Source organism: Pyrgilauda ruficollis, unplaced genomic scaffold (assembly GCF_017590135.1).
Source record: "Pyrgilauda ruficollis isolate IOZ18807 unplaced genomic scaffold, ASM1759013v1 scaffold1, whole genome shotgun sequence".
In the NCBI taxonomy this organism is placed as follows: domain Eukaryota; kingdom Metazoa; phylum Chordata; class Aves; order Passeriformes; family Passeridae; genus Pyrgilauda; species Pyrgilauda ruficollis.
In genome coordinates this window covers 7,294,120-7,319,309 of record NW_024508100.1, presented here as the reverse complement: position 1 = coordinate 7,319,309, position 25,190 = coordinate 7,294,120, and the positions used below count along the sequence as shown (strand labels likewise).

Below are 25,190 nucleotides of genomic sequence, written 5' to 3'. Positions count from 1 at the left end.
CTGTTTTCAGTCACTTCAGGAGTACTTCCTGTACTATAAAATAGGAAGGGCCAATCCAGAAATCTTGTTTTGTATCTTGTCATCTCAGATCCTTTATTCTTCCCAGCACCAGGGTTTTATCCTCCTCCTACTGCACATTCCTTTCAGTTCTTTTTCTGAGCCCAAATGAATGCATAAAGTCATGATCATATAAAGTGTGTATGCCATACAGGTTTCCATCATACTCTTCGTGTGGGTGTTGCTTAATGCATTAATCTTTTGTTCAGTAGAGTTTCCATGAGATTTAATATTCACTTGTAAAACCTGTAATTTCTTTTAAACTTACATATTTTGTATGAATGCTTCATTTTTGCTTCCTGTCTGAGAAGGTGCTTTCAGTTTTCCTTTTATCCTGTTCTCACTAGTTTTTCACCTTTTCATTCAAAGCACTTAGAAGTGCCCAGCTTGTGTTTGTTTAAAAAAATAATTTGTTATGCATGATAGCTTGACTGTCATGGGGACAGCCTCCAACAACTGTGTGAACAAATAAAATCTCAAGCTCAAAAGGCATAAGAAATTGTGATCCTTTAAAATACCAGTTTTTTCTTTGTTATTCCCTGTTTGTGGTCTTTGACCTCGTTTAATCTGGAATTCAGGCGCTGTAGCTGTGACCTAAGAAGAAAACTGTGTTCACCTGGCCAAGAGTGATATTAACAGGCAAGGGGCTAGAACTCCCTTGAGCTGAGTAAATCCACTGCTGAGAGCTTTAATGTGTTTGTGTTGGTAGGAAAGTAAATCGACAAACACTTTTATTATTCAGTGTGCACTCTATTGATTCTTTCTGCCTGAAATAACTTTAGTAGATTTTTTTGAAGGAAGACACTGATTCCTAGTGGTTAGAAGACCACTGAGAAAATTGAGGATGTTCTGTGTGATGGGGGTGTGTGTATGATCCACTTTGTGTGCAACTAAAAATCTTCCTTTACGTGAAAGGACTATTATGTGCCTTTAAAGATTTCAGAATTCAAGAGTGGAAGTGTCATACGCAATGTCACTTAAAATGCTGGAGGTTTGGAAGCAGTGTTTGTCTAAAGTGTGTGTGAAACATCTTTGCTAAATATGCGATCAGACACTTTGCAGCAAGTCAGCCAACTACAGTGATGCTCACATGATGTAATTCAGTTGTGCATGTATTAAAAGGGTTGGGAAGCTATTGCATCTATTACTGATTTGCATTAGAATACTGGGAAGGAAATCTTGTGACAACCCCGGTTTACTTTATTTGTCTTTAAAGTCTTTTGCAATGAACATATTTCTTATCTAGATTGTGTAAGTCCATTCTTCAAAACTTTGTATGAATGTGGAAGAGTTTGTTGGGTTTGAGTCTTCAATAGAGTCCAAAGATGAGGTTTAGCTATATTATTTAATCTTTAACCTGAAATGGCATCTTTCTTTTGTGATTTAAAATTTTAAGCATTGGTATTTTACAATCTCACTTGGACTAATCCCCTACTGTGGATTGACTGCCTTTTTGTCAATTTAATGGCTAAATTTCAGAGGTAAGGGACAATAATTGCATCCCAGCAAAGTATTTAAGAAACTGAAATGTTTCCTTTTTAAACATTTCCTATTCCTGATCAAAACCCAGCAGAAATGGTAAAAATGCCTGCCTATGACAGAATGAATGCTAAATTCCCATTTGAGCTTACAGCAACAAAGCTGGAATCTCACTTTATGTGGCCAATGTGCCAAGTAATGTGTAAAGCTTCAAAAAGTAAGTAGCTATCTTTCTGTAGTATGATGACATAATTGCAGCAAAGTCAAATGCATCTGCATCATACTCTGCAGATCACAAATATTTTTTTTCCATTTTTTTAAGTGAAACAGAAAAATTAAAGTATGCGGTGTCATTTTATATCTTAAGCCTAAGACTTTATCACACAGACTAAAAGATCCAAAATCACTAAAATTTTATTAATAATATTATTGTTACAATATCCATTAACTAATTTGTGTTGAATAATCTGTCTCTGGGAAAGCAGAATTAACTATATTGGGAGCTGATGTATAGAACAGCCTGATGATGAGCTAAGCGTTACAGTCTTGAGTTCTTGGTGGCAGAGTTGGAACTACAGCAAACATTAAGTACTAACCACCCTTCTACACCCCTGGTCTTAATTTCTTTTATGAATGCAATGTGCTGGCTCAAACTTTTCTGCTTTCTCTTGCCTGCTTTCATATGAATGACTGCAGTGCTTGTGGGCCTTGAATAACTGATAGACTTCATTGGTTTGCATTAACACACTTGACACAAAACAGCTAGTGAAGTCAATTTTAATTGTCATAAAAGATATATGAAGTATTGAAAGATGAGTGTTCCTGTCTTGTGGAAATTTTTATATTCAAGACAGAGTAAAATTTGACATTAAAAAGGCATGAGTTCTTATCAAAGCTGGAAAATAAAAGCTTCCACTGACAGCATTTCCATTGCAATACTCTTATGTGGGAGGAATACACAAGATATTTTCTGTCTGAAAAAAAGCTTAAGAACAAGGGTGATAAGTTACAGTCATCACTTCTTATGGTATTGTTATGGGGGGTGCAGATACTCCTGTGTAGTTGTTTGTTCAGTGTTGAGCTGAATTGAAAGAATGTGTTGGCCATCCTTGTTCTAAAACACATCTTGACTCTGCTTTGGACCTTTTACCTTCAGAGACTGACCTAAATACCTCATGAAGAAGTAGATTGATAATGGCAACCATGAAACTAGAGTCATTCATGCTTGGCCTGTTTAATTATCCTCTTGGTTATCTTTTAAGCAGAGGAAAAATATTGCTGGTTACAAGAACTGTATATACTAAGATATTCTAAGTTTGATCTCCACGACCTGTTCCTCCATCTTTACCCTACAACTACAGAATCAACCCACAGGCATATTTTTAATTAACTATCTGTTATTTATATTCATAGGTCACATGTGCAAGTACATAGAATTGATAACTGGGTGGGGGAGATTGGGCAGTATGTTGAAAATAACCACAGAAAGTGTTTCTTTCCCCTCGCAGTCAGTTCTGTTAGAACAAACAAGTTCAATAAGTTTACTGCAATAACACCATTTTTTTTTTTCTCATTGAAGGAGGTAGTTCACCATAAGTCTGCACATTTTTAATTTTTCTCTTTTTTTTCCCCATCTTTGCAAATACCATTATGTACACGTTAATCTGTAATGTAATTGCAATAAAGTAACTACAGCCTGGTGTTGTAAAACATTCCCATGTTGTTTCTTCAGCTTTCTTTTGAAGTGCGTTTTCTTATCTAACACATTCTCCTGAGCAAAAAGAGCTAAGAGGGGTCAGAGCTGTTCCATGCTCTTGTGTGTGCCAAGTGGAGCAGGACAGAAAGGAGGAGACTTCGCCATATAAGCTGCCAGAGAACTGCCTTTCTTATTCGAGCTTTTATCAGTTTAGCAAACTGCTTTCTGTAGTTTGTTGTTTTTCTTATGTGTGTAAATTCCATTTAATTATTTAACACTGACTTACTAATGGTGCCTCCTATATTATCCAGAGTATTACTGAAATGGCTGTGGTGTTCTCAACATGTAGGAAACCCTGAACAGAAGAAACAAAAGGCATTCCTAAGTCAGATAGTACAGAAATTTTGATGCACAAGGTTTTAATGAATTTGAAAGCACAGGAGGAAACAAGAAAAGTACTGCCTTGCCCAGCTTGTGTCATTTGAGTGGGGTAGGTAGATAAGTATTTTGCTTCTTTCAAACAACATGTTCTTTCCTGTAATTTCCTGTTTATTGTTAGCAGAGAGCCCCTGAATGATGTTTGCTGGTGTTAATGGTGCCATCTGGAAAACAAGCTTCTGACTTGTTTAGAGTTCAAATTATGTTGGTTATATATCAGGGCAAGGAGATTAAGTAGTTAATTTTTCTGGGATGGTGTTTGCCTATTTTACAATAATATTTTTACAGCTTTTTGAAAAGACCAAGTACTAAATGAAAATTATTTTTCATTATGTGCCTTGTTTAGCCAGACAACATGTTATAATCTGGCATTAGAACTTTTCCAAGTAGAACTTGGCAGACAAAACTGTGGCATGGTGAAGAAGAAATCTTACTTCATGATTTGCTCTTGTTAAATACATTCATTTTAATGAAAGTGTTGGCTTGTAGCCTGTTCTTTAAAAATGGTCCCAGTACCAGGGGTGTTAAAGAATGCAAGTAACCCTGTTCTTCAGGAGATCATGTGGAATGGGGTTGATTTCTTCCTTCCTGCCATCCTATGAAGAAGAGCTGGTAGTGCCTGGCCCCTCAGCTGGCAGGGCTGCTGAGCAGCTGCTGGCATTGCTGTGCCCGTCAGGTAGGGACTGTCACTTGGAGTGGTGCCTGAAAGTCACTTTCCTACATCTGGAAACTGCTTCCCAAGCACAATTTTCATGCTGCCATTGCCCTCAGGACTTAGCTACAAAGTGTCACAGTGTGTTTGTGTGGGGTGATGTGGTCAATAGGGATCAGGCTTGGGTGCTTAGTGTGGAATTTGGGTCTGCCTTTCTAACTATAATTTTAGATTGGTTGGTTAGTAAAGCTGTCTGAGTCATTGGTCAGTTGTCCATTCTTACCCAACTTAAAACATACCAGTTGTATTGATTTTTCTCTTTAAAATTTTTCCAAACTAATTTATGAGAAGTCATCTCATAAAAGAGTAACAGTCCTGGCCTTCATCAGCTTTGCTATTAACTAATTATTTATTCATCAAGTAGCATGCAGCATGATGTTGTTTGCAAACACTGGATATCAGATAAATCGCTTGAGTTTTTCTTTAAGATTGACTGGTGGAGCAGTATGATGCTTTTGAAGAAAATCAATTGTTTAAGTCTGTATGTGTTCAGTAGATGGGAAAGAAGATAAATGCAAGGTGGAGTGTGGAGCAAAAGGAAAACAACCTAAAGTTTAGGGTGTGTAATTGTTGTTAGTTTCTGTATGCTCTAGGGACTGAGGGACTGAGCTTTCAAATACACTGTTTTAAATGCTGATTAATATTTCAAAATCCTCTGAAAAGTTCCAGTGCAAAATAAAGAGATGGACTGAAGTGGTTTCAAGAAAAGAATAGTAATAGTACAAAAGCTGATCCATATTACGTGTTGCACATGTGCTCATATTTATTGTAATGAATATTCTATTGAGAAACAAATTTTGTGGAAGTAAATGAGAAACTGTAACTGTGGCATCCTGTGGCATGTAGCAAATAACAAGGGTAAACATGCTGAAGTACAATACTGAGATGGAGAGTCAATATTGTGATAAGTCCGCTGTTCTTGCAAAACCCTTATGCTGAATTTTTTAGTTATGATCATTTAATTCTTCAACCACATATAGCAGCAATTTAAAAAAATACTTTAAACTATTCCTAGTAAACAATTTTCTTTATCTAATTTATAGAGGGCATGAAAGAAGAACCTGAAGTGCTCTTTGAAGACCTGCTTGAGAGGGCCAAAGCTGGAGAACCAAAAGCACAAACAGAGGTAATTATATATGGTTTTTGTCCAGTCTTGTTTGCTCTTAATTCCAAAAATAGCACTGCCTGCTGTAGAACTATTATCTCTTCCTCAGCTGAACTGTGTCTGTTTAGATGCTAAACTATTCAAAGGAAGGTGATGCCATATGGTTTCTCTGCCTTGAGAAATGCTGCTTCCTTGAGAGTGTGAGTGGCTTCAGGTCCAACTCTTTAGAATGGAAAAGGGACAGAACTGATTTTGTTTTTCTTTTTCTTTTTCTTAAAGAAGCATGTGTGAAGCTGTGCAGATAGGGACTGATGAATGCTGTTGGTTCAGCACTACACTGTATACAAAGATTCCAGGGCTCTTAGGCTGGACTCTGGAGGAAGCTGCCATTGAGGTGCTTTAGCAGGGACAGAGGTTGGTTGTTGATGTTTTGCTCATATACCATTTCGCTGTTGAATTACACATTTTAGAAAAGAAGCCCCTTGTTTATTGAAGTCTTTTACTTATTTAATGGCAGATAAAATTGAATTAATAGTATCAGTTCTGTCCTGCATTTGTTAGCACTTCAGGTTTTCCCTTAGGTTTTAAAAAATTATACCAGTTTTGCACTGCATTCTATTGCCTGGTACAGTGGTCTAATATAAATAGCTTAAAATTGTCTAGAAGGGTTTTGATTTGTGTTTACCCCGGTTAGTGTTTTACTTGAGCATTCTTTTCCAAATTCTGCTTTAATGCCAAATAGGAATGGTTGCAGTCTCCGACATGCTCATTGATGGTTTGGATTTTTCCCCAAGGATCCCCACTTCTATTGTAAATAAAAATCAGAGGCAGGGATGGGAAAGTAATTCTTCTAAAGCTGGTAAAAAAAAATGGCATTGCTAGGCTTGTTCTCCATTCTATATCAACTTGTTTGAGGGGCAAGCTGACCTTGGAGTTGTAACCTGAGATAGTAACAAATTCCTCACTTTGAAACAGCTGGTGGCTTTGTGGAGGATGAAACATTATCCTTGAGGGAATCATTGCTGTAAAATCCATCTTTTGGCTCTATTCCTCCACACATAAGAAAGCAAAGTCCATAATATTCTTTCAGGATATAATTTCCAGTTGAGTAAGAATACTCAGAAATACTTACAAAATCTAAGTTTGTGATGCATACATATGTATATAAATGATGGGGGTTTTTCTCCTTCACTATTAATTCCACTTTCACTCCGTTCCTTTATCTCTTTAACTGTATACATTTTCTATTCCCACACGATAATAGGATTCTTACCATAAAAAGATACAGCATACAATTTTGCTTCAGTATGCACTCAGGATGAATTGACTGCCTGAAATGGAGCCTAAAACACAGTAATTCCTTTTTTAATGCAGTCATGTTTCTTGTTACTTGTGGAGAGAGAATTAGCTTGTAGTTTTTAAAGCCCAAAAAGAAATTTATTTCTTCTCTGTGGTTGAATGCATTCCTTTAGAATCAATTACAAAAATGTATTTTAATTTCTCACATTTGTAGGAGCATGAGATGCTGAGATGCCACTTTTGTGCTGTTTATTAACAATTACAAAGTCAAACACAAGAAATCAGCTGGTTCAATGGCTTGTAGTTATTTTATTATTCTGTGTTTATTCAAAAATAATTCTACAATGACTATGGAAATAAATGCACTCTGAGTGGTTGTCAGCGTGTATTACTGTAACTTTATATATATATATTTTAATCGAGAAATAACTGTATACAGTTACATAAATTAAACACCCACAGCTGGAATTCTGTAATGGAGAAAAGGCAGTTCTGTGTCTTTAACCAGAGGATGTCTGCAAGGGGACATCTTGCTTGAGATGACCACCTCACTTAGCAAAGCCAGAGATGGGAGCAACCTTTAGAAAAGAACAGTGTGAGGGTCTGTGTTAAGCTGTTACCAAATATGACTTTATTTCACACTTTCAGCTCATGAGAAAGAGAGAATCCCAGACTACTTAAATGACAAATTTGAGGTTAACACCATTTCCCATCAATTTTTTCTCCTTCAGCTGCTACAGGCCAGGGCTTTGCAGCCATTTTCAGGTGGTTTGATATAGGAGCATTGCTGTTAGAACCACAGCCAAGCCAAAAAGCATTTCAGTCATAAAATAGGTCATGCTATCATTTTGCTTGTGCTATGTGCCTTTTGTGCTATGACTCGTCCCACAAACTGTCAGTTAATGTTGCAATACTTGTTTCTATGTCCCAGAGGTCCTTAGAAACTTAAGAGCTGCATGATTAAGTGCTGCTACTCTTGAAGTTTTGCTCAAAATCTCAATGGCTATAAATATAAACCTGCTTAAGAAACAGCTGTTCTTGTCAGATGAATGTTATTTGCTATGTAATTTGTTCAAGCAATTCCTTTCTGAAATAAATAGCTGTAGGTACATCTGCAGTTGAGTGATAGATTGCCATGCAATTGCTGAAAGATTTTTTTTCTTTTTTTGTCTCATACGCTCTCTTCTTGGTGTACACCTCCCATTGAACTCTGGCATGACTTTGTAATCAATGTTTGGATTATCTAGTCCAATTTTCTCTTTATTTCTGTATGGTTTTGGATAGCTTCACTGTATGTGCTATGGATTTAATGTCCACACAATAACTCTCTGTGTGGAAGTTGTTGAAGCACTTACTGAAGTGTATGAAACCAGTTAAATGGCCAGAGAAATAAACTTTACTGGAAGAAGAAACACCTTTCTGTCTTATATCATTATATATATATATGTATATATAATTATTATATATATTATATCACTGCATTTAATCTACATAAGGGTAATGTGATTTATTAATCTTTGAACAGTATTTCTTTAGTCACCTTTAGTAGCAGTAACAAATGCTGGAGTAACAAATGAAAGTTTCAGAGAACCTTTCAAACAGGGTTTTTTGTGCCAGCAGATAATATTGTGGATTTTAAAAGCTATTAAGGTATTGCATTACTTGCTTCTAGAATGTTGCTGGATGTAGTAACATTACAGAGAGAGAGGGGGAGTGCAGTGAGCTAAGCAAAAATATTTCCCACATTCTTGAGGTATGCAGATAAAATGTCCAGTAGTTCTGGTAATTTTCTGCCATTTAACTTCTTATTGCCTTGTGTTGTGATACGCAGAAGTGTTTCATACTATTGCATAAATATATTTACTAGTACATTTTCATTTATTTTAATTTTTAGAAGGAAGAAAAAAGGTGGTGTTTTTTTCTTACCTGTAAAACAGTAATACAGACACCTGCTTGGTAATTTCCCTAATCCTGAATAGGAGAATTTTTATAAGCTTTTTCACTGAATTTACTTGATGCTTAAGCCATATTAGTTCTTTTCCATTCACCAAAAATCATGAGTTTGCTTTGACCTTCAGTGACTGAACTGGGTGAGTCAGGGATTGCCCTGCTTGAAGCCTGCTTCCATGTCAAGGCCTTGTCAATAGCTTCATCTGAATTTCTGATTGTCACTGGCACCAGATTATATTACACTTACTTTTTCTGGCTCTAAAATGAAACTAGCAATATTCTCTGGTTATTGTAGGAGGAAGAGAATTCAAGGAAACTTTTAACACTGTGAGCTTCACTTGATTCTGCCAGATGCCTGAACACCAATGAGAACTGATTCACTGACCTGGCCAAATGTGTTGCAATTCCTTCTTGCTTCCAGTTCTTCCAGGTCTTTCCAATCAGAAGATCAACTTACAACTATGTTCTTTAGTGCTGGGAGCAAATGTTTTGACCTTTTGTTCAGAGAGAATTTATCTTAACTGAGTTCCAGGGGGTGGGAGGGAAGACGAGAAAAAGACATAACGGCAAAGTAGAGTATATTTCAGTAACTGAAGGAATTTTGTTTCCTGTTTATTATAGGTGGGGAAGCACTTCTTGAAATTAGCAGAAGAGGAGGATGAAGAACTTAACAATTGTAGTGCAGTTGACTGGTTCATCCTTGCTGCTAAGCAAGGTCGAAGAGAAGCTGTCAAACTCTTGCGTAGATGCCTGGAAGACAGAAGAGGTATGGGTTCTCTGAGGCTTCCTGCTTGCACTTCCCACATTATCTGAAACAATATTTTACTCCTTTTAACTCTGAAAAGAGTGGATAAGGTATGGTGGAAATGATCATGACAAAATTGCGTGAGCAGTTGCTAACAGACTGTTCCAACAGGTAATTTAAAAAGCACTAATTACCAATGCTGCTTATTAAAGCATTTTTGTTAGTCATTTGCTTGAATTTCTTCATGAAATCCATGCATGTTCTTCTCATCCTCTCCTTTCATAGAAGCTTCTTTTCTTTGACTCTGAAGAGCATGTATAACCACACACCAGCTACATATCTGCTGTTGTTTCATTCTTTTGCCCCTCTCCAACCTCTCTTCTAATTGGTCTTGTTCACTGTCTTCTCCCACATTGAGATTCTTATCTTCCTTCATGCTACTTCCCATGCTTGGAGTGGTCTCTTCTCATCCACCAACAATCTGAACTCTTACAAGGGGGGAAAAAACCCAACAGAACAAAAAAGAAAATGAACTCTTATTCGGTTCTTGGTGCCTTTGCATGTCACCCATGCCTGTCTGCACTACCTTTTGCCTGATCCGCTGTGCTTCAAAAGTTGAAGCAAGACATAGTATAATGCATGTCTTGCACATCTTTGAAGTACAGTTTAAACCTAAGCAATGTGGTTAGATTTTGATAAGCAATGAACACGGAAGGGCATTTGAGTAGTTTACTTGGGTGGTCAGAATGTGACTGAAACTTGAGAAGTTTCAGACTAAACTGAGAAAAATAAATTGTGAGAAAATCTGTCATTTCTGCATGGGTGTGGGATGAGTGTGTAATGTATTTTTTCTTTTCTTGAGGCATAACTTCTGAGAATGAGGAAGAGGTGAAAAAGTTATCATCTGAGACTGACTTGGAGAGGGCTGTGCGAAAAGCTGCCTTGGTCATGTATTGGAAATTAAATCCAAAAAAGAAGAAGCAATTAGCGGTTTCTGAACTGCTGGAAAATGTTGGACAAGTTGACAATGAAGGTTTGTTCATGAACTGAACTATGGTAATGATAAAATACAGACTTATGGGCACAGTACAGCTCGAAACCTAAAGGGCTTTGTAAACAATCAGGAATGAGATAATAGTAAATGTACAATCTACTTAAGATAATGTAACTCTCTCAAAGACTAACCCTCTTTTAATAACTATACTCTCTGGACCTACACATGCTGTAGGTCGTGAGTCATTTGAGCACTTGATCAATTGACCATATATTTAAAATATATTTATTTATCACTCATTGTATTTGAAAAATAGGTATTATATGCCTCTGCTGTATTTGATGTTTTTTCCCTCTAACAGTCATCCTGATGATACCTCACTAGATGTTTCAATTTACAGATTCAGTCTTCAAGACATTCTGCCACTACAGCACTAAATGTTAGCTGTGGCAGTCCTGTTTTTTTTTTCTAATACAGTAACAGGAATATAGAAAATTAGCCACTTGTTATCTATGTAACTTTGTCTTTTCCTTACTTTGAGGAAATAATATTCCCCAGATGTTACAGTTACTGTTTGATCACTTTAATTGACTGCTTTGACTTTCCATAAACTTCTGATATTGAAACAGATGGTGAGAAACAGCCTGGCCCAGTCCCAAAGTCCGTGCAGAAGCAGAGAAGGATGCTGGAGCGATTAGTGAACAGTGAATGTGAGTGCATGCTGCTGCTTTCAGTCTTGGCCAGTGGTTTTAGTTTCTAGTTGGCGTTTGTAAACAATTTTGTGCTGCCAGAGTAAGAATGTGTAGAAGGTTTGAATTGCAATAAAATGGTAGTGTCAGTTTATTCTATGTGGAAAACAAGTAACTGATCTGCATGTGAACTCACAGAAGACATCATCCCATTGCAGTCAAGTGCCAAAGGGAGTTTGCATGTAATTTCTTATTTTCATGTTCTTGCCCTTTCAGCACTCAGAAGTCTATTCAGCAAAGATTTTCACTTTCAATATTTTTTTTATTTCTAAATGTTTCTGATTACAGTGATGGAATGAATTATGCACCAATATAGTGCAGACAGATCCTTCATTCTATTTGCCTTGCTTCCGTTTGCCCTTCCCTTATAATTAATATTTGTCTTTTCATATTTGTTCAATTAATGATTCAGGAAAGATGCACCAAGATACTTCTTTCATTATTTGAAGCAGCTTAGTTCATGTATTGCAAAGAATTAAACCCCTTAACACACAAAGGGTCAGAGTTGTAGACCTAAGTCTGTGAGATTTGTAAGGTTTGGTGAGGTGGGGCTTGAAAATGAAAGTTCTTCTTAGTCTGGCATAACTATTAGAAATACTGATGTGCTTTTGGGCTTTTAGGAGGAAAGTCAAAGTGTTATATTAAGAAAATGAATTATCAACAATGCAGCATGTGTAGTTTTTCAAGAACAGTATTTAACGTAAGGTTCAATTATTCATTGTCAGGAAAACCTCAGTTTCTTGAAATGCTCCAGTCATATGGAATAGGTCATGTGCAATCCAGATCAGTACTTGAAAAGCACTTTGAGATGTCACACAGCATATTATTTACTAACACATCTGTAGTTAAGATTATGTGAAACTGAAGTGTCATACATGGAATAAGGAGTCAGATCTGGAGGTTTGCAGGTTTAAACTCCTTGAAAGATTAGATTTACTCTTAATTAGGTGAATTTGGCCTTTACATTCAAGGACTGTGTTTGTTACACAGGTGACTTGAAAAATAGCATTCCTATTTTAGTTTTCATTAGCTTTCACAGAAGTAAAAGAGGAACAGGAGTGCATGCTTGTGTGTGGATAAGGGATTAAGGGATGTGAGAAATAATATTTTGGAAAACAAGCTTGTGGTTCTATCAAACCTTCTGTGAGACTATGTCAGCTGTTTTTGTGACTTGGCTGCCACTTCTGGCAAGCTAGAAGCAGTCCTTCAAGGACAAGGCTGTTGAATTTCATTGTCCAGTCACTGTATCATAATGCAGATATATTTGGGTACATTTGAGCTGTTTTGCATTGGGGTTCCTTCCATTCCTTTAGGTGAACTGACACGTGCTGCTACGAGTGAGTGCACAGCAAGTCATTTTGTTCTGGATTCTTCAGTAATTCAGAGAGTTATCAGAAAATGAACTGGCAAATATGATTTTTTTTAAGGCTTAAATTGCAGATAAAATAGCAGGGCAGTAAATGAACCTATATGTAAGTGTAGGCAGAAATTGATGTGAATATTTTTCTTTTCCTAGGATGGATGGGGGGAGGATGGGGAATTTGTCATAACCAAATTGGAAAAAAAAATCTATGAATAATAAAGTAGAATCTACAAAATACACTTTTTATATCAATTTAAGGGACACTTGAGTGACAAAATACTAATGACATTTAAAAATGAGAAGTATTCATCAAACACTTAAAGGAGGAGTTAAGATATTACCTCTTCTCTAGAGAGCTTTTACCTTTTCATGGAAGAACAAGAAAACTGTTACTCTCAAGCATTTACTTCTCTGACTCACTTTCTTCATTTATCTTGCCAGAAGGAGATCCTTCTTTTGGTGTTAGTACACTGCCAATACTTGGAAGATCATTTTTAAGCCAGATATGTGTTTGCAGATATCTGATCTGGGTTGTCCTTAATGGAGGTATAAACAGAAAATTAGAGGTGACATTGTCAATGGGCAGTTGTTGCATGCCTGAGAGGGTGCCTGTCATTGCAGTGGATAGGCCATCTATACATAGTAAGTTAATAACTCCTTCCTTCTCAGGATGTCCCATGATCTTGTAAAAGTGCTGTTAAGGTATTTTTGTGAGGTTCTAACATGTCTGCTTGCTGACTCTACATGAATAAGACTATTCCAGCACTGTATATTTTTTCCCAATGTGACAGTAAATTTAGATGACACCTTTCATAGCAGGTTTAATCTGAAGTCCACCAAAACACATAAAGAGTCTCACAGATTTCTTGATGCAAGTAAAGTTGCCTTACAGTCTGTGAATAATAGGAATAGTTAGCAAAAATAAATCCTTTCTTGTTTCTTGGGAGGCAAGCCAGATGGTGTTTTGTGGGATGTAAGGGTTCATGCATGGAGGGGGTGGAGTGGCAAAAGCCCAAGCCCAAGGCAGCATCCATATTGTGATATTAAACCAAAAGACAGATTGTAAGATGCTGATTTTCTGTTGAACTCTTAAAATTCCTCTTCCTCTAGTATGTATCTTGAGACAAACACTTTATTTTGTTCTATATCTCCAGTGTTTTCAGTCTTAAATGTGGAGCTATTTATATGTTGCTTCTATAAATGTTGCATATTTACATGGAAAATTTTCTGGGCCCAAACCCATTAATCCTCTGATTTTGAATTTGATGAAGCAATTATCTGTCTCTTTAAAATCTCAAACTAGTAAGCAGGTCAGCTTTCATATCTTTGCATCAGCTAACTAGTTAAATTTACTGTGTAGGAGGTGTGTTACAGATTTTTGTCATTCAGTTCTTTCATGTGTACAGCGAAGTCATTTGCTTTAGTTTATGGAAAAAAAATATATGCTGTTAATTATTCTCCTTTACCAACTGCATCAAGCTTGTCTGCCATAGAAACTAGTTAATTCATGCTGATGTAGAGAACTGGGTGCAAAGAGTTTGAACCAGGTAAATCATCTTCTGTCCTGCCGTGTCCCTGGAGTTTTCAGTAGTAACCCCATGCCTCCCTTGTGCTCACAGGACTGGATAAGGATCTTCCAGGGCAGAGGGATGAATTTTGTCTCTGTAAACAGAGCAAAGTCTGTTTTGTTGCTGGTAGCTGTTTTAGATCACGATTGATACAGTTTGGAGGAGGCCTTTTGTATAGCCACATAGCATATTAAATTAATACACTTTAGGTAATCCATATTTAGTCTCACAGATATAATAATTGTGTATTTCCCATAATTATATGTCTGTAACTTCCGAACTCAGAAAAATGACTGCTAAATGACAAACCAGAAGTCAGTGTTTCAGTTGATGACATGCAGATAATTCATTACTGCTTCTGTACAATCTTTCTTTCCAATGCAGCTGTTGAATATTTCTCTGAAGCAGATATAATAGTTTATGATTTAAAACTGTGACCTAATCCAGTAGTCTTTTTTCCTGTGGAATACTTGCAGATAAGCTACATTCACTCACTCTGTTATCCTACTTATCATTATAATAAACTTACCTGTTGATCTGACAAGATGTAGTGTATTATATATATTGCTGGCCCAAGGAGTTTTTTGTTTTCAGCAGAAATCTCAGGACAAGTTGCAAGGTAAACACATGTTGTCAGTAGTTCAGTTTTTGTAGACTAGGTTCTGTCAGGAAAGAAAATTAATATTGCAGTTCATAATCAATATAGTGTTGTGATAAAATTTACTCCAAATTTTCGTTTTATCTTTTTAGCTAAAAAATTTATTGCTTTGGATGACTTTGTTGAAATTACCAAGAAGTACGCAAAGGGAATCATCCCATCTAACCTGATTATGCATGAAGAGGAAGATGATGAGTTGGCAGGGAAGAGTCCTGAAGAGTTACCCCTGCGACTGAAGGTAAAAGGCAGTACGGAACAGGTTATGTTGAATGGCCTCTTAAGCATCACAGACAAAACAGGAGTGACTTGCACTTAACACTGATATTTAGTCTGTATAGATCAGAATTGTTGCTGTAACTTCTTTTTGGACTTGACCTCATTTATATGCTTCAAGTTTAGTATATATGAGTCACGTATTTAAAAGAAAGTGACAACAGTTTTCCCTGTAAGGGGTCAATCTACCTTCATTACATCTTCAGTGAGGATTTAAATGTACCTGTCATCACTGCCCTATTTTTATTATAGATGTTGTTATACGCTTCATATCTTTCTAATTTAAACAGGAGCAAGCAGGTGGGAAAAATTATCCTTAGCATGAAAAGGTTCTGTTATGACAAAACTTGCAGTTAGCTTCTACACTGATACTTCTCTAGAAGTGAAAGGAGAAGGGAAAATAAAGGTGCATGTCTTCAATACTTGCATAAGTTTTAGGCAAGGTAGGGGGTGTGTGGTTCCTGACCTGAATTTTTGCTGTAAGTTTGTTGTCCATTATCATATTGCAGGGGTGGGGAAAAAAGGGAGAGTGAAAGGTGTCTCTTTCCAAGCATTTCCATGGCTAATTGTCTGAAAGAGACGCATTTATGAAGAACAGAGATGCCTTCACAAATAAACAAGCTTTTGCCCAAATCATTAGGGGTGTGCTGTCCCAGTTCATCACAGTGCCACAGGTATTTGCTGGAACATTCTTGGCTTTTCCCCTTGAATTAATTAATATAAAAATGTACGATCTGGGAAAACGTAAAAACTGTCATTTTATGGGGAAAGGAGGATTGATTGCAGCATCTAATGTCCCTAGATGCTTGGCAAGGATCATTTAAAGACAAAACTGCAGCTGTAAGGACTTCTGTATGCGTATATGAATCATAGGCACTACTTCCTGCAGTGTATATGCATAGAGTGTATAGCATAATCCTTGCAGAATGTGGCAGTTACATGCTTTAAAGTACAGTACTCGCAGCTCAACTAATGACTTAAGATAATGCAGGGCTGTAGCCATGTAGTTTATCTTCAGTATGAAGTTAGCAGAGCAGAATATTTGACTAGGAAGCCATTTAATTATATGTGTCAAAGGTAATGAAATACATCTTGCCTGAAATCAAAATTGTCTCTGAGCTTCGTCTGACTGAGTTAATAAAAATGGAGCTAATAATCTCAGACACGGTAATCTTATTTTATTGGCAACATTGATCTGAAATATAAATCTTTTCATGTATAGCTGAGGTTAGACAACTGGCTGCTACTGCTTCAGCTAGTAATGTCTGTGATGTAAAGATACTAAACTGCTTGTTAATAAAATGCTTCTTTCTCTTTTTCCAGGTTGTAAAATATCCACTTCATGCCATTATGGAAATTAAAGAATACCTTATAGATATTGCATCAAAGGCAGGAATGCATTGGCTATCTACCATTGTTCCAACACACCATATCAATGCTCTCATCTTTTTCTTCATCATCAGTAATCTGACAATTGAGTTTTTTGCCTTCATTATTCCATTAGTCATATTCTATTTGTCCTTCATTTCTATGGTAATTTGCACACTGAAAGTTTTTCAGGACAGTAAGGCTTGGGAAAACTTCCGTGCTTTGACTGACTTACTGCTTCGTTTTGAACCAAATCTAGATGTTGAGCAAGCTGAGGTGAACTTTGGATGGAATCACTTAGAGCCATACTTTTACTTTTTACTGTCAGTATTCTTTGTAATTTTTTCCTTCCCTATAGCAAGCAAAGACTGTATACCATGCTCAGAGTTAGCTACTCTCTCAGTTTTCTTCACAGTGACAAGTTACATGAGTTTAAGCACGTGTGCAGAACCTTACACACGAAGGGCATTAATGACTGAGATGGCTGCAGGTTGCTTATCCCTATTACAGATATTACCTGGGAATTTTGGCTACTTGAAATTCTTAGGGAAAACCTTCTTTACAGTCCCTGTAGGCCATTTCTTTGTGATCAATGTAAGCATCCCATGCCTTCTGTTTTTGTACTTGTTCTATCTTTTCTTTAGAATGGCCCAGCTACGGAATTTTAAAGGCACTTACTGCTACCTGGTCCCATACCTGGTGTGCTTTATGTGGTGTGAACTCTCTGTGGTCATTCTGCGGGAGTCCTCTGGCATTGGGCTCGTTCGTGCGTCCATTGGTTACTTCCTGTTCCTCTTTGCCCTCCCAGTGCTGGGTGTAGGCATTGCACTGATGTGTCTTGTCCACCTCATTAAGTGGTTTTTGTCTTTGGAGCTCATGAAAATTGTAGTGACCCTGGTTTTGTGTGCTGTTCCTTTGCTCTTTCGATGGTGGACAAAGGTTAACTTCTCTGTAGTTGAAGTGGTTAAATCGCTCACGCGAAGCTCGATTGTGAAACTCATTCTGGTGTGGATTACAGCTGTAGTGCTGTTCTGTTGGTTCTATGTGTATCGATCTGAAGGCATGAAAGTTTACAACTCCACCCTGACGTGGAATCAGTATGGTTTCCTCTGTGGACCCCGGGCCTGGAAGGAGACTAACATGGCACGTACTCAGATCCTGTGCAGTCACCTGGAAGGACACCGAGTGACGTGGACCGGGCGGTTCAAATATGTGCGCGTGACAGAAATCGACAATAGTGCAGAATCTGCAATAAATATGCTTCCATTTTTTATTGGTGATTGGATGAGATGCTTGTATGGTGAAACCTACCCTCTTTGTGATCCCAAAAATGTTACATTGGAGGAGGAAGAATTGTGTCGTCTGAAGTTTTTGACAAAGCATAAATGCCACATGAAAATGTTTGATCGGTACAAATTTGAAATAACTGTGGGCATGCCTTTCAGTAGTAAAAATGGAAGCAAGCCTATAGAGGAGGATGATATAACCAAAGATATTGTGCTGAAGGCAAGCAATGAGTTTAAAAAAGTGTTGCTGAACTTGAGGCAAGGGAGTATAATTGAATTCAGCACAATTCTGGAGGGTCGTCTTGGCAGTAAATGGCCTGTCTTTGAACTGAAAGCAATCACTTGCTTGAATTGCATGTCTAAACTCTTACCTGCAGGGAGGCACGTGAAAATAGAGCAGGATTGGAGGAGCACAGTGCATAAAGCCATTAAATTTGCTTTTGATTTTTTCTTCTTCCCATTCCTGTCAGCTGCATAATGTGCTCATATATTGGTTCAGTGGTATTTTCAGTGTCCACTGCATTTACACTACCAAAGGTTTGGCTCCTTAAGAGAGAAAAAAAAACCCAACAAAAATCTACCTTGCTGTAGCAATGCTCAAACAGTGTGCTAATACAGAGCACTGGTTGAGTTTTGCAAGTGTACACACCGTATCCTGACCTTAAACCCTGTATGACTGAAGTAATATATAGTACTTTAATATTGTAAATGAATGCAGGGGATTGCTGCTGACTAATTGCATGGAAACTGTTTTGTCCAAAATGGATATATTGCCTGTGGTACAACACTAGATGCATTCACTTGCTCATTGTTAAAAGCACTTTACTCTTTTAAGTATTCACAATGTGCCCATTTGTATTTTCACAGATGTGGTTTAGAATAGGTAGCTGACAATAGCTTTTGTTGCATTCATTGCTTGTATTTATTTGGTGTTTTCTAGAAAAAAGTGATCTTAGAGTCAGTACCTGGTGGTAATATTTGCGTACAGCAATCACTGTTCCACTATTTGTCCAGAAGATAGTGATCACTATTTTTTGAAAGGGCACAACATTTCACACCCCAGCAAGGTTTTACAAAGTCGCCAGGCTTCTACTTAGCATTAAATATTGTGTATGAAATTTGCTATTTGTTCTGATTGGTTACACTAAGGTATAGTCCGTGCTGGTGTGTGAAAGGCAAATACCAAGGCTGGTATTGAGATGGTACCAGTAATGGACAAACCACAGCAACTGAAATTATACCTAAAAGTCTATAGTGGAAACGGAACTAGAATGTTTGTTTAATTACTTGTATTTTGCAAATAAACATGAAGTACAAACTTGAATTAAATGGGTACAATATTTGTTCATTATGCTTTGACATTGTGACCAGTTGTTTGTGTTGTGCTGATAGCAGCTTTCACTGAAAAGTACAATTTAGAATGTTTAAAATATTCTGATGTGAGATACTTGTACTTGCACTTGATGGTTTTGAAGTCAACAGTAAAATCTGATGTGCCAGGTGAAGTTTTTGTAGCTGTGCAGTCTGCACATAGTGCTTCCCCCTGCTTTTGTTGTGACTTTGGGCCTTTTCTGGCCACTGTGGCTGCAGGTCACAGATACATCCTGCCATTCCCCTGACCACTCCACTGAACCTGCTTTAGATTCCTTTTTGCCTTTGTGTCAGTCATCACCAGGGCCAGGGAGAAGGGTTAGCAATGAAAACCTGGTAGAGAAGGGGAAACTTTTGGGGTCAGTGGGGCAATGGCTGCATGCCAGCTATGAGCATCCTCTTGAGCATTACCCAGGGCTGCAGTTGGGAGAGAGGACACCAAAGGCACCTCCAGGTGTGCTGCCCAGTGCCCACAGCAGAAGCCCCCACCATCCGAAGCCCCCACCACAGTCATGATTCAGCCCATCAGAAAATCTGTGCAGTAAAACCATATTTTCAGGGTGCTTCTAGCTTTGAAAACTTGCCAAGTATTTCCACCTGGGGAAAAGAAAAGGAATAAGATAGCAAGTAAATGCAAGTTTTGACAGCTTCCCTTACCCAGGCCCATTTTGGCTGGAAATAAGCCAAACTTAGGCCTTTCTCCTCCTTTTGTTAGAATATCCATAGGCTCTTTGTACATACCCAAACATTCTTCCTGGTTCTGAAATGTAAGCACAAAAGTTTTTAAGTTTTTTAACTTTTTTCCCTTACATACATACACAATTGTGAAACTTCTATTCATATGTTTGTCAGGAGGGAAAAAAGACAGCAGTCTTGGGATTTAGAACTAATGTTAAAATTTCTCCTTTTAGCTTTTACCCTTTCTATGGATGTCAACATAGTGACTTACTGTGGTGCATTTTGAAGGAGTTGTTACATGTCTTGAAAATGAAAAAGTGACTCAAGTCAGATGTGGGAAGTTTTGCAAGAGGAGGGAGGGTACTTGATTTCTTTGGAATGAGTTGTTTTTTAAAAGGCTTAATCTTGGTACCTCAGTCCCCATCTGTATCATAATAACAACTCTGAAACCTGTATTTCAGCCTTTTTTTGTGGAAGTTGTTAGAGGATATTGGCATATAACTGTTACTAAATTTGAATTATTAGCTAAAAATCTCTAGTTCCTCGGAGGAGGAGAGCTCCTTCAAAAATACTCATATCAATATTGGTCAGATGCAAAGTTAAATAATTACCCTTTATGCACTTACATGAAGAAAAAAAAACCACCTAGAGCCAAACTCTGAATTAGCTAGATCCTAGGAAAAATAATCCATGTGCTCTGTAGTGATAGATTGATGGGGATACTTGAATTTGTCAAGTGCCTCCCATCAGCACAGGTAGGAAGTTTTGCACAGTGGCTCATTGAAGGTCATTTTCCATCTGTTTTCAGTTCTTCAGTACAGCCACAAGGGACAGAGGAAGCAAATTTTACTTCAAGACCTTTAAATAATGCCTTTTAATGCTAGTTCTCAAGTATTTCTCTTTGATGCTTTTTCATTTTTATGGAAAAAGAGGATACATTAATAGTAGCTTGATGGATCTTGTTGATCTACTGTTCAGTATTCTGAAACCTTTACCAAATAAATCTTTCCTTTCTAAAGTGTATCTTAGCTGACAATCACAAAATTGCTGGAATTTAATAATCAAGTTGTTTTTGCAAATTGTGCCTCTGTTTTCTTTGCACCTTGCAAGCAAACAAAGCACAAAGTAACTGTTCCATTCCTGCTACAGCTCTGTGTTCCAAACCAGTCCGTCTTCTAGGCTGGAGAGGCACAGAATCTGGCGGCTGTTGTCAATTATTCAGTGATTCCTACATTTATTATTTTCTTATTCAGTTTTCAATATATGATGAATTATAAACAGTTCCAAAGGCAGGTGCCCTTTCTCTAGGCTGGAAATTCAGTCTTTTAAATTAGTATTAATTAATGAAAGAGGAGGAGGACGTTGTATGGCTATTGACAATTCTAAATTGGGTTCAGCTGTTCTGTAAGTTCAGCTTTTGCATTTAGAATGTAAATAATTTAGAAAAAATATTCATTTGAATTTCATCTTCAATGTAACATGAAAAAGTACTGCTTGTTCTCCAAACTGGTACATTCTTCCATAAGCACAGAAAAACAACACAACACATATTGAAATTCTGAATAACTTAAGAGCCCACTCTGTAATGACTAACAGCATCTTGCAGGAGGCAAGAATGCAGAGTTTTTGCCTTGTTCTCCTAGAGAAAAAAATGGTAGATCCGTAGGCATTAACATGGTTTTATTTCTTAGAACTAATGGATCTTTTAAGTGCCGTAAAATAGCTGTTATTAATTGGAAATTTGTTGCAATTTTTTGTAACACAGGGTAATAAGAATGTTGCCCAGAGATGCTGTGGCTGCCCCATCCTTGGAGGTGTTTAAGGCCAGGCTGGGTGGGGCTCTGAGCAGTCTGGCCCTGTGGAAGGTGTCCATGTGCATGTCAGGGGGGCTGACAGTCCCTTCCAGCCCAAACCATTCTGTGTCACCATTGGGGTAGTGTAATGCTTTCCTGTATTCTTACACTGAGCTGCTTGTCTGCCTTCTGCCTTCTCTATTTCCACTGGAAAAGGCAAAGGAGGTTTCAATACTTCTGAAACCCTTTGCAGCCTCTCAGGGTAAGGCTCACATCCAGTAACAGCTGAAGGAGGTTGTAAGAAGCTGCACTCCAACTCACAGCTGCAATTGTTTGAACAGCAGATGGATATGAAGGAAAACCAACAACTATGCCATTGAGTAAGAAATATATTAATCCACGCAGCAAAAATTAGGTGCAATTTGCCAAGTTGTAAGGAGATAACATACCTGCATCTGGCACCTACATATAAGCAAGTGTTGCATGCAAATAGGATGCCTGGAAACCAAACACCAAATCACATCACTGTTTATATGCATTAAGATGGTTCATTTATTTTCACATTATTACTCAAAAGCTTTAATTACCTTTTGCTCTAGGAGAAAAAAAAAATCATTAGCATCCTGCAGTTCCTCTTAGGAATCATAGCCTGATGTGGAAAATATGAGAGTCACCTTCCCCTTAAAGGGAAGTGTGAAGTGTTAAGCACTGAGAAAACTTGTGTTTTCCTCCCCTCTAACTAAGCTTGAACTTCAAGTTTTGAAGCAGAACAGGAACATGGAAAGACTGCTTATAGCCTTCCTTTAAAAAAATACCTGAGTATGCTCTTTAAAAAGTCGGGAAGGGCATCCAGGAGGTCGTGTCCTCCCGCAGGGGCATTAACCTCCAGAGAGAGCACACCTCTGCCTGGAGCCTCGCTGTACTGCTTTGCTATTCGGGGCTTTCTGCAAGAAAATGGTACGTTTGCTAGTTTGGCAGAGGGCAGGTGTCCCCTGGCTGCAGAGGGCAGGTGTCCCCAGCTGGCAAAGGGCAGGTGTCCCCAGCTGGCAGAGACCGCGCTGGCGCTTTGCCTCCCGCGCCATCAGGCGGCACTCCAGGCTCACGCTGCGCTTTCCTGCCTCTGCCGCTGTCTCCAGAGGGCACCGCCAAGGAACAAAAGACTCAGGGTCTGGTTTTACTCCATTTCGAAGAGGAAATGCAGTTAGAAAAAAACCTTCTTATGAAAAATAGATAACCATTTGTGAAGCCGATTCCCTGCCAGATACAAGCGAAGTTAAACAAATGCCAAGCAAAGGCATCGTTGTGGAGTGTGCCTGCAATCCAAGACTGTGAAAAGGGAGGAAAAAGATCTATTTTTCTGTGAGATAAAAAAACTGCACAATGATAAATGAACAGCATATGAAACTTATGAAAAGTGCAGCCTAGCTGCTTTGCAGCTCAGCAGGTTCTGAGAATGTTCCTGTCTCTAAGATCTTATAAGCCTGTCAGCATCAATCTGCATTGTCTGGTGCTGTAGTACAGTGAGTAGGGACAAAATCCAGTCCTGATGGTGCTGCTGGTGGAAACTCTGTTTTCTTCCTGCATCAAAAAAAAATAATCACGGTTTATCAGAGCTTAAACCTTTTTATTAACTCTCTGTTATCATCTGCAAGAAACAGAGGAAATTTGTGGCAGAGTTTAATAAAAATTTAGAATTTCCCTTTTTTATCAGAACCTAAACCTTTTTATTAACTATCTGTTATCTGCAAGAAACAGAGGAAATTTGTGGCAGAGTTTAATAAAAATTTAGAATTTCCCTTTAATCAGAATGGCTTCTGCCTAACTGCAAGTCTTTCTTGGGATACCCATGGACATTAGTTAACACAAGGATTTGGGAATGCAGAAAACTTGTGGCAAGATCACACACCAGGTAAAGGCCAATAAGAGACTATGCCATACTGCTTTTTCATCTTTTACAGATCAAATAGATAGATGACAGCAGGTTTCTAGAGATGTTTTGCTGTATTTTTGTAGGTGGCAGGATTTTTGTGCAATAATAGCAAGTTTGGCAACAGAAAGGGCCCTGTGAATGTTGCTGTTAACCACAGGAGACAGGAGTGCCTGACAGCAGGAGCTGTGTCATGCTAAATTAGAAAGGGCTTGAACCAAGCCCACAGAGCCCATAATATCCCAGGAATCAGTGTTTGTCTATATCAGCATGGCCTGTCTTTATCTGAAATAATTTAGTCACTTTAAAGTGCAAGGCATTCCAACAAAGCATCTCCTCTGTAGCTCCTCTCCCGTTCCTCCCTCCCTATTCATCGCTGGTGACAGCAGAGATGTTTCCACGACAACAAGCCATGCTGTTGCCTCAGGTGACAAACTATAACTTCAATAAACAATCACTGAAAACAGCTTCAAACAATTAATTAGGTAATGGAAATGTTATTTTAATAGGGCTTAGATGCTTTGGAAGTAGTCTACAGACCAAGTTCTGATCAAGAATTTGCCTAGAATCAAAGCCAAAGATGCCATGTGAAGATCAGGATGGATATCATTGTCTGAATACTCTAAGAACCATCTTTTTAAAAAAATCCTTCAAGATCAAAACAAATTCAATCCAGAAGATGCAATGCAAAACAATTCAGGGGTGTTTTTTGTTTGTTTGTTTTTAAATTTTGTTCAAAGCACATACTGGCAGGAATTTACCAACTTGCTCACTGAAAGCAGTCCATGGCTGACACATTTCCCATATGTGTGCCCTTGCACCAGTGTGACAGACAGATGATGAGCCCAGCAATTGGTTTTGCAATAAATGGATTTTTCAGTTTTCTCTTTACAGAAGATGCTTTCCTACAGTTATTAATGGATGATTCATAAATCTCTCCTAATACTGCTTCTAGTAACAGTTCAATTGATCTTTAATCGTTGTTTAAAAAGTGAATCTCCATGGAGTGCTTCAATCCTATAGCCTGAAGTTTCTCTAGCCCAGGACAGCTCTTCTGTCTAAGCTTAGAGATACACAGTCTTTAAACGGAGGTGGATACACTGAGTATATGCCTGTGCTTTATATCACAGTCCTGGTTAGCAGGGACACTCTTTGTGGCTAGTAGTTGCCCTGGCAGAATTTCTTTTTTTGCTTTGTTTATGATATTCAGTTTCTCCAGAGTAGTGCATCTATGAAGCAAGAGCAAGAAAGACAAGGGGTGTCACCTTTCCTGTCTGTCCTAGGGTGATTTTATGATGCTCATATCCCCATTTGTCTATTTAGCCCAGAAATAAATTTTACACCTAGAAGATTAATTATAAGAGCGAAGGGGGGTGGGGGGAAGAAGAAGTTTGTGGGCTGAGCAAGGACCTGCCTTTGATGTGCTCCTACTGCCCTCAGAGGCTGCTTATGGATTGTGCTTATGGGTTAAGTCCTACCCTTGCGCACGAAATATTTTCAGTCTGTGGATGAGGGACTCTGCACCACTCCTGCTGCGTGTTCCTCTCAGGCAGCTCCCTTTGGAGCGATTCACAATGGTCCTTGGAGCTCCCTTTGCAGGGAAATGGGTTCACCCCTGTGTGCCATCACACAGCTGGGATCCAGCCTTTGAGAGCAATGTAGAATGGAACAGAATGTGCAC

At 38.1% G+C, this 25,190-nt stretch overlaps 1 protein-coding gene across 2 annotated transcripts in view; it reads left to right on the top strand.

Moving 5' to 3' along the window:
• Positions 1 to 19,064, top strand: part of WFS1 (wolframin ER transmembrane glycoprotein) — a 32,037-nt gene extending 12,973 nt beyond the window's left edge. For both annotated transcript variants that reach the window (XM_041474685.1, XM_041474601.1), the window contains exons 3-8: positions 5,426 to 5,508; positions 9,358 to 9,502; positions 10,344 to 10,514; positions 11,105 to 11,185; positions 14,906 to 15,051; positions 16,410 to 19,064. In XM_041474685.1, the coding sequence (XP_041330619.1) occupies positions 5,426 to 5,508; positions 9,358 to 9,502; positions 10,344 to 10,514; positions 11,105 to 11,185; positions 14,906 to 15,051; positions 16,410 to 18,218 (2,435 nt within the window). In that variant the 3' untranslated portion in view covers positions 18,219 to 19,064. The remainder of the gene's footprint in view (positions 1 to 5,425; positions 5,509 to 9,357; positions 9,503 to 10,343; positions 10,515 to 11,104; positions 11,186 to 14,905; positions 15,052 to 16,409) is intronic.
• The last annotated feature ends 6,126 nt before the right edge of the window (positions 19,065 to 25,190 follow it).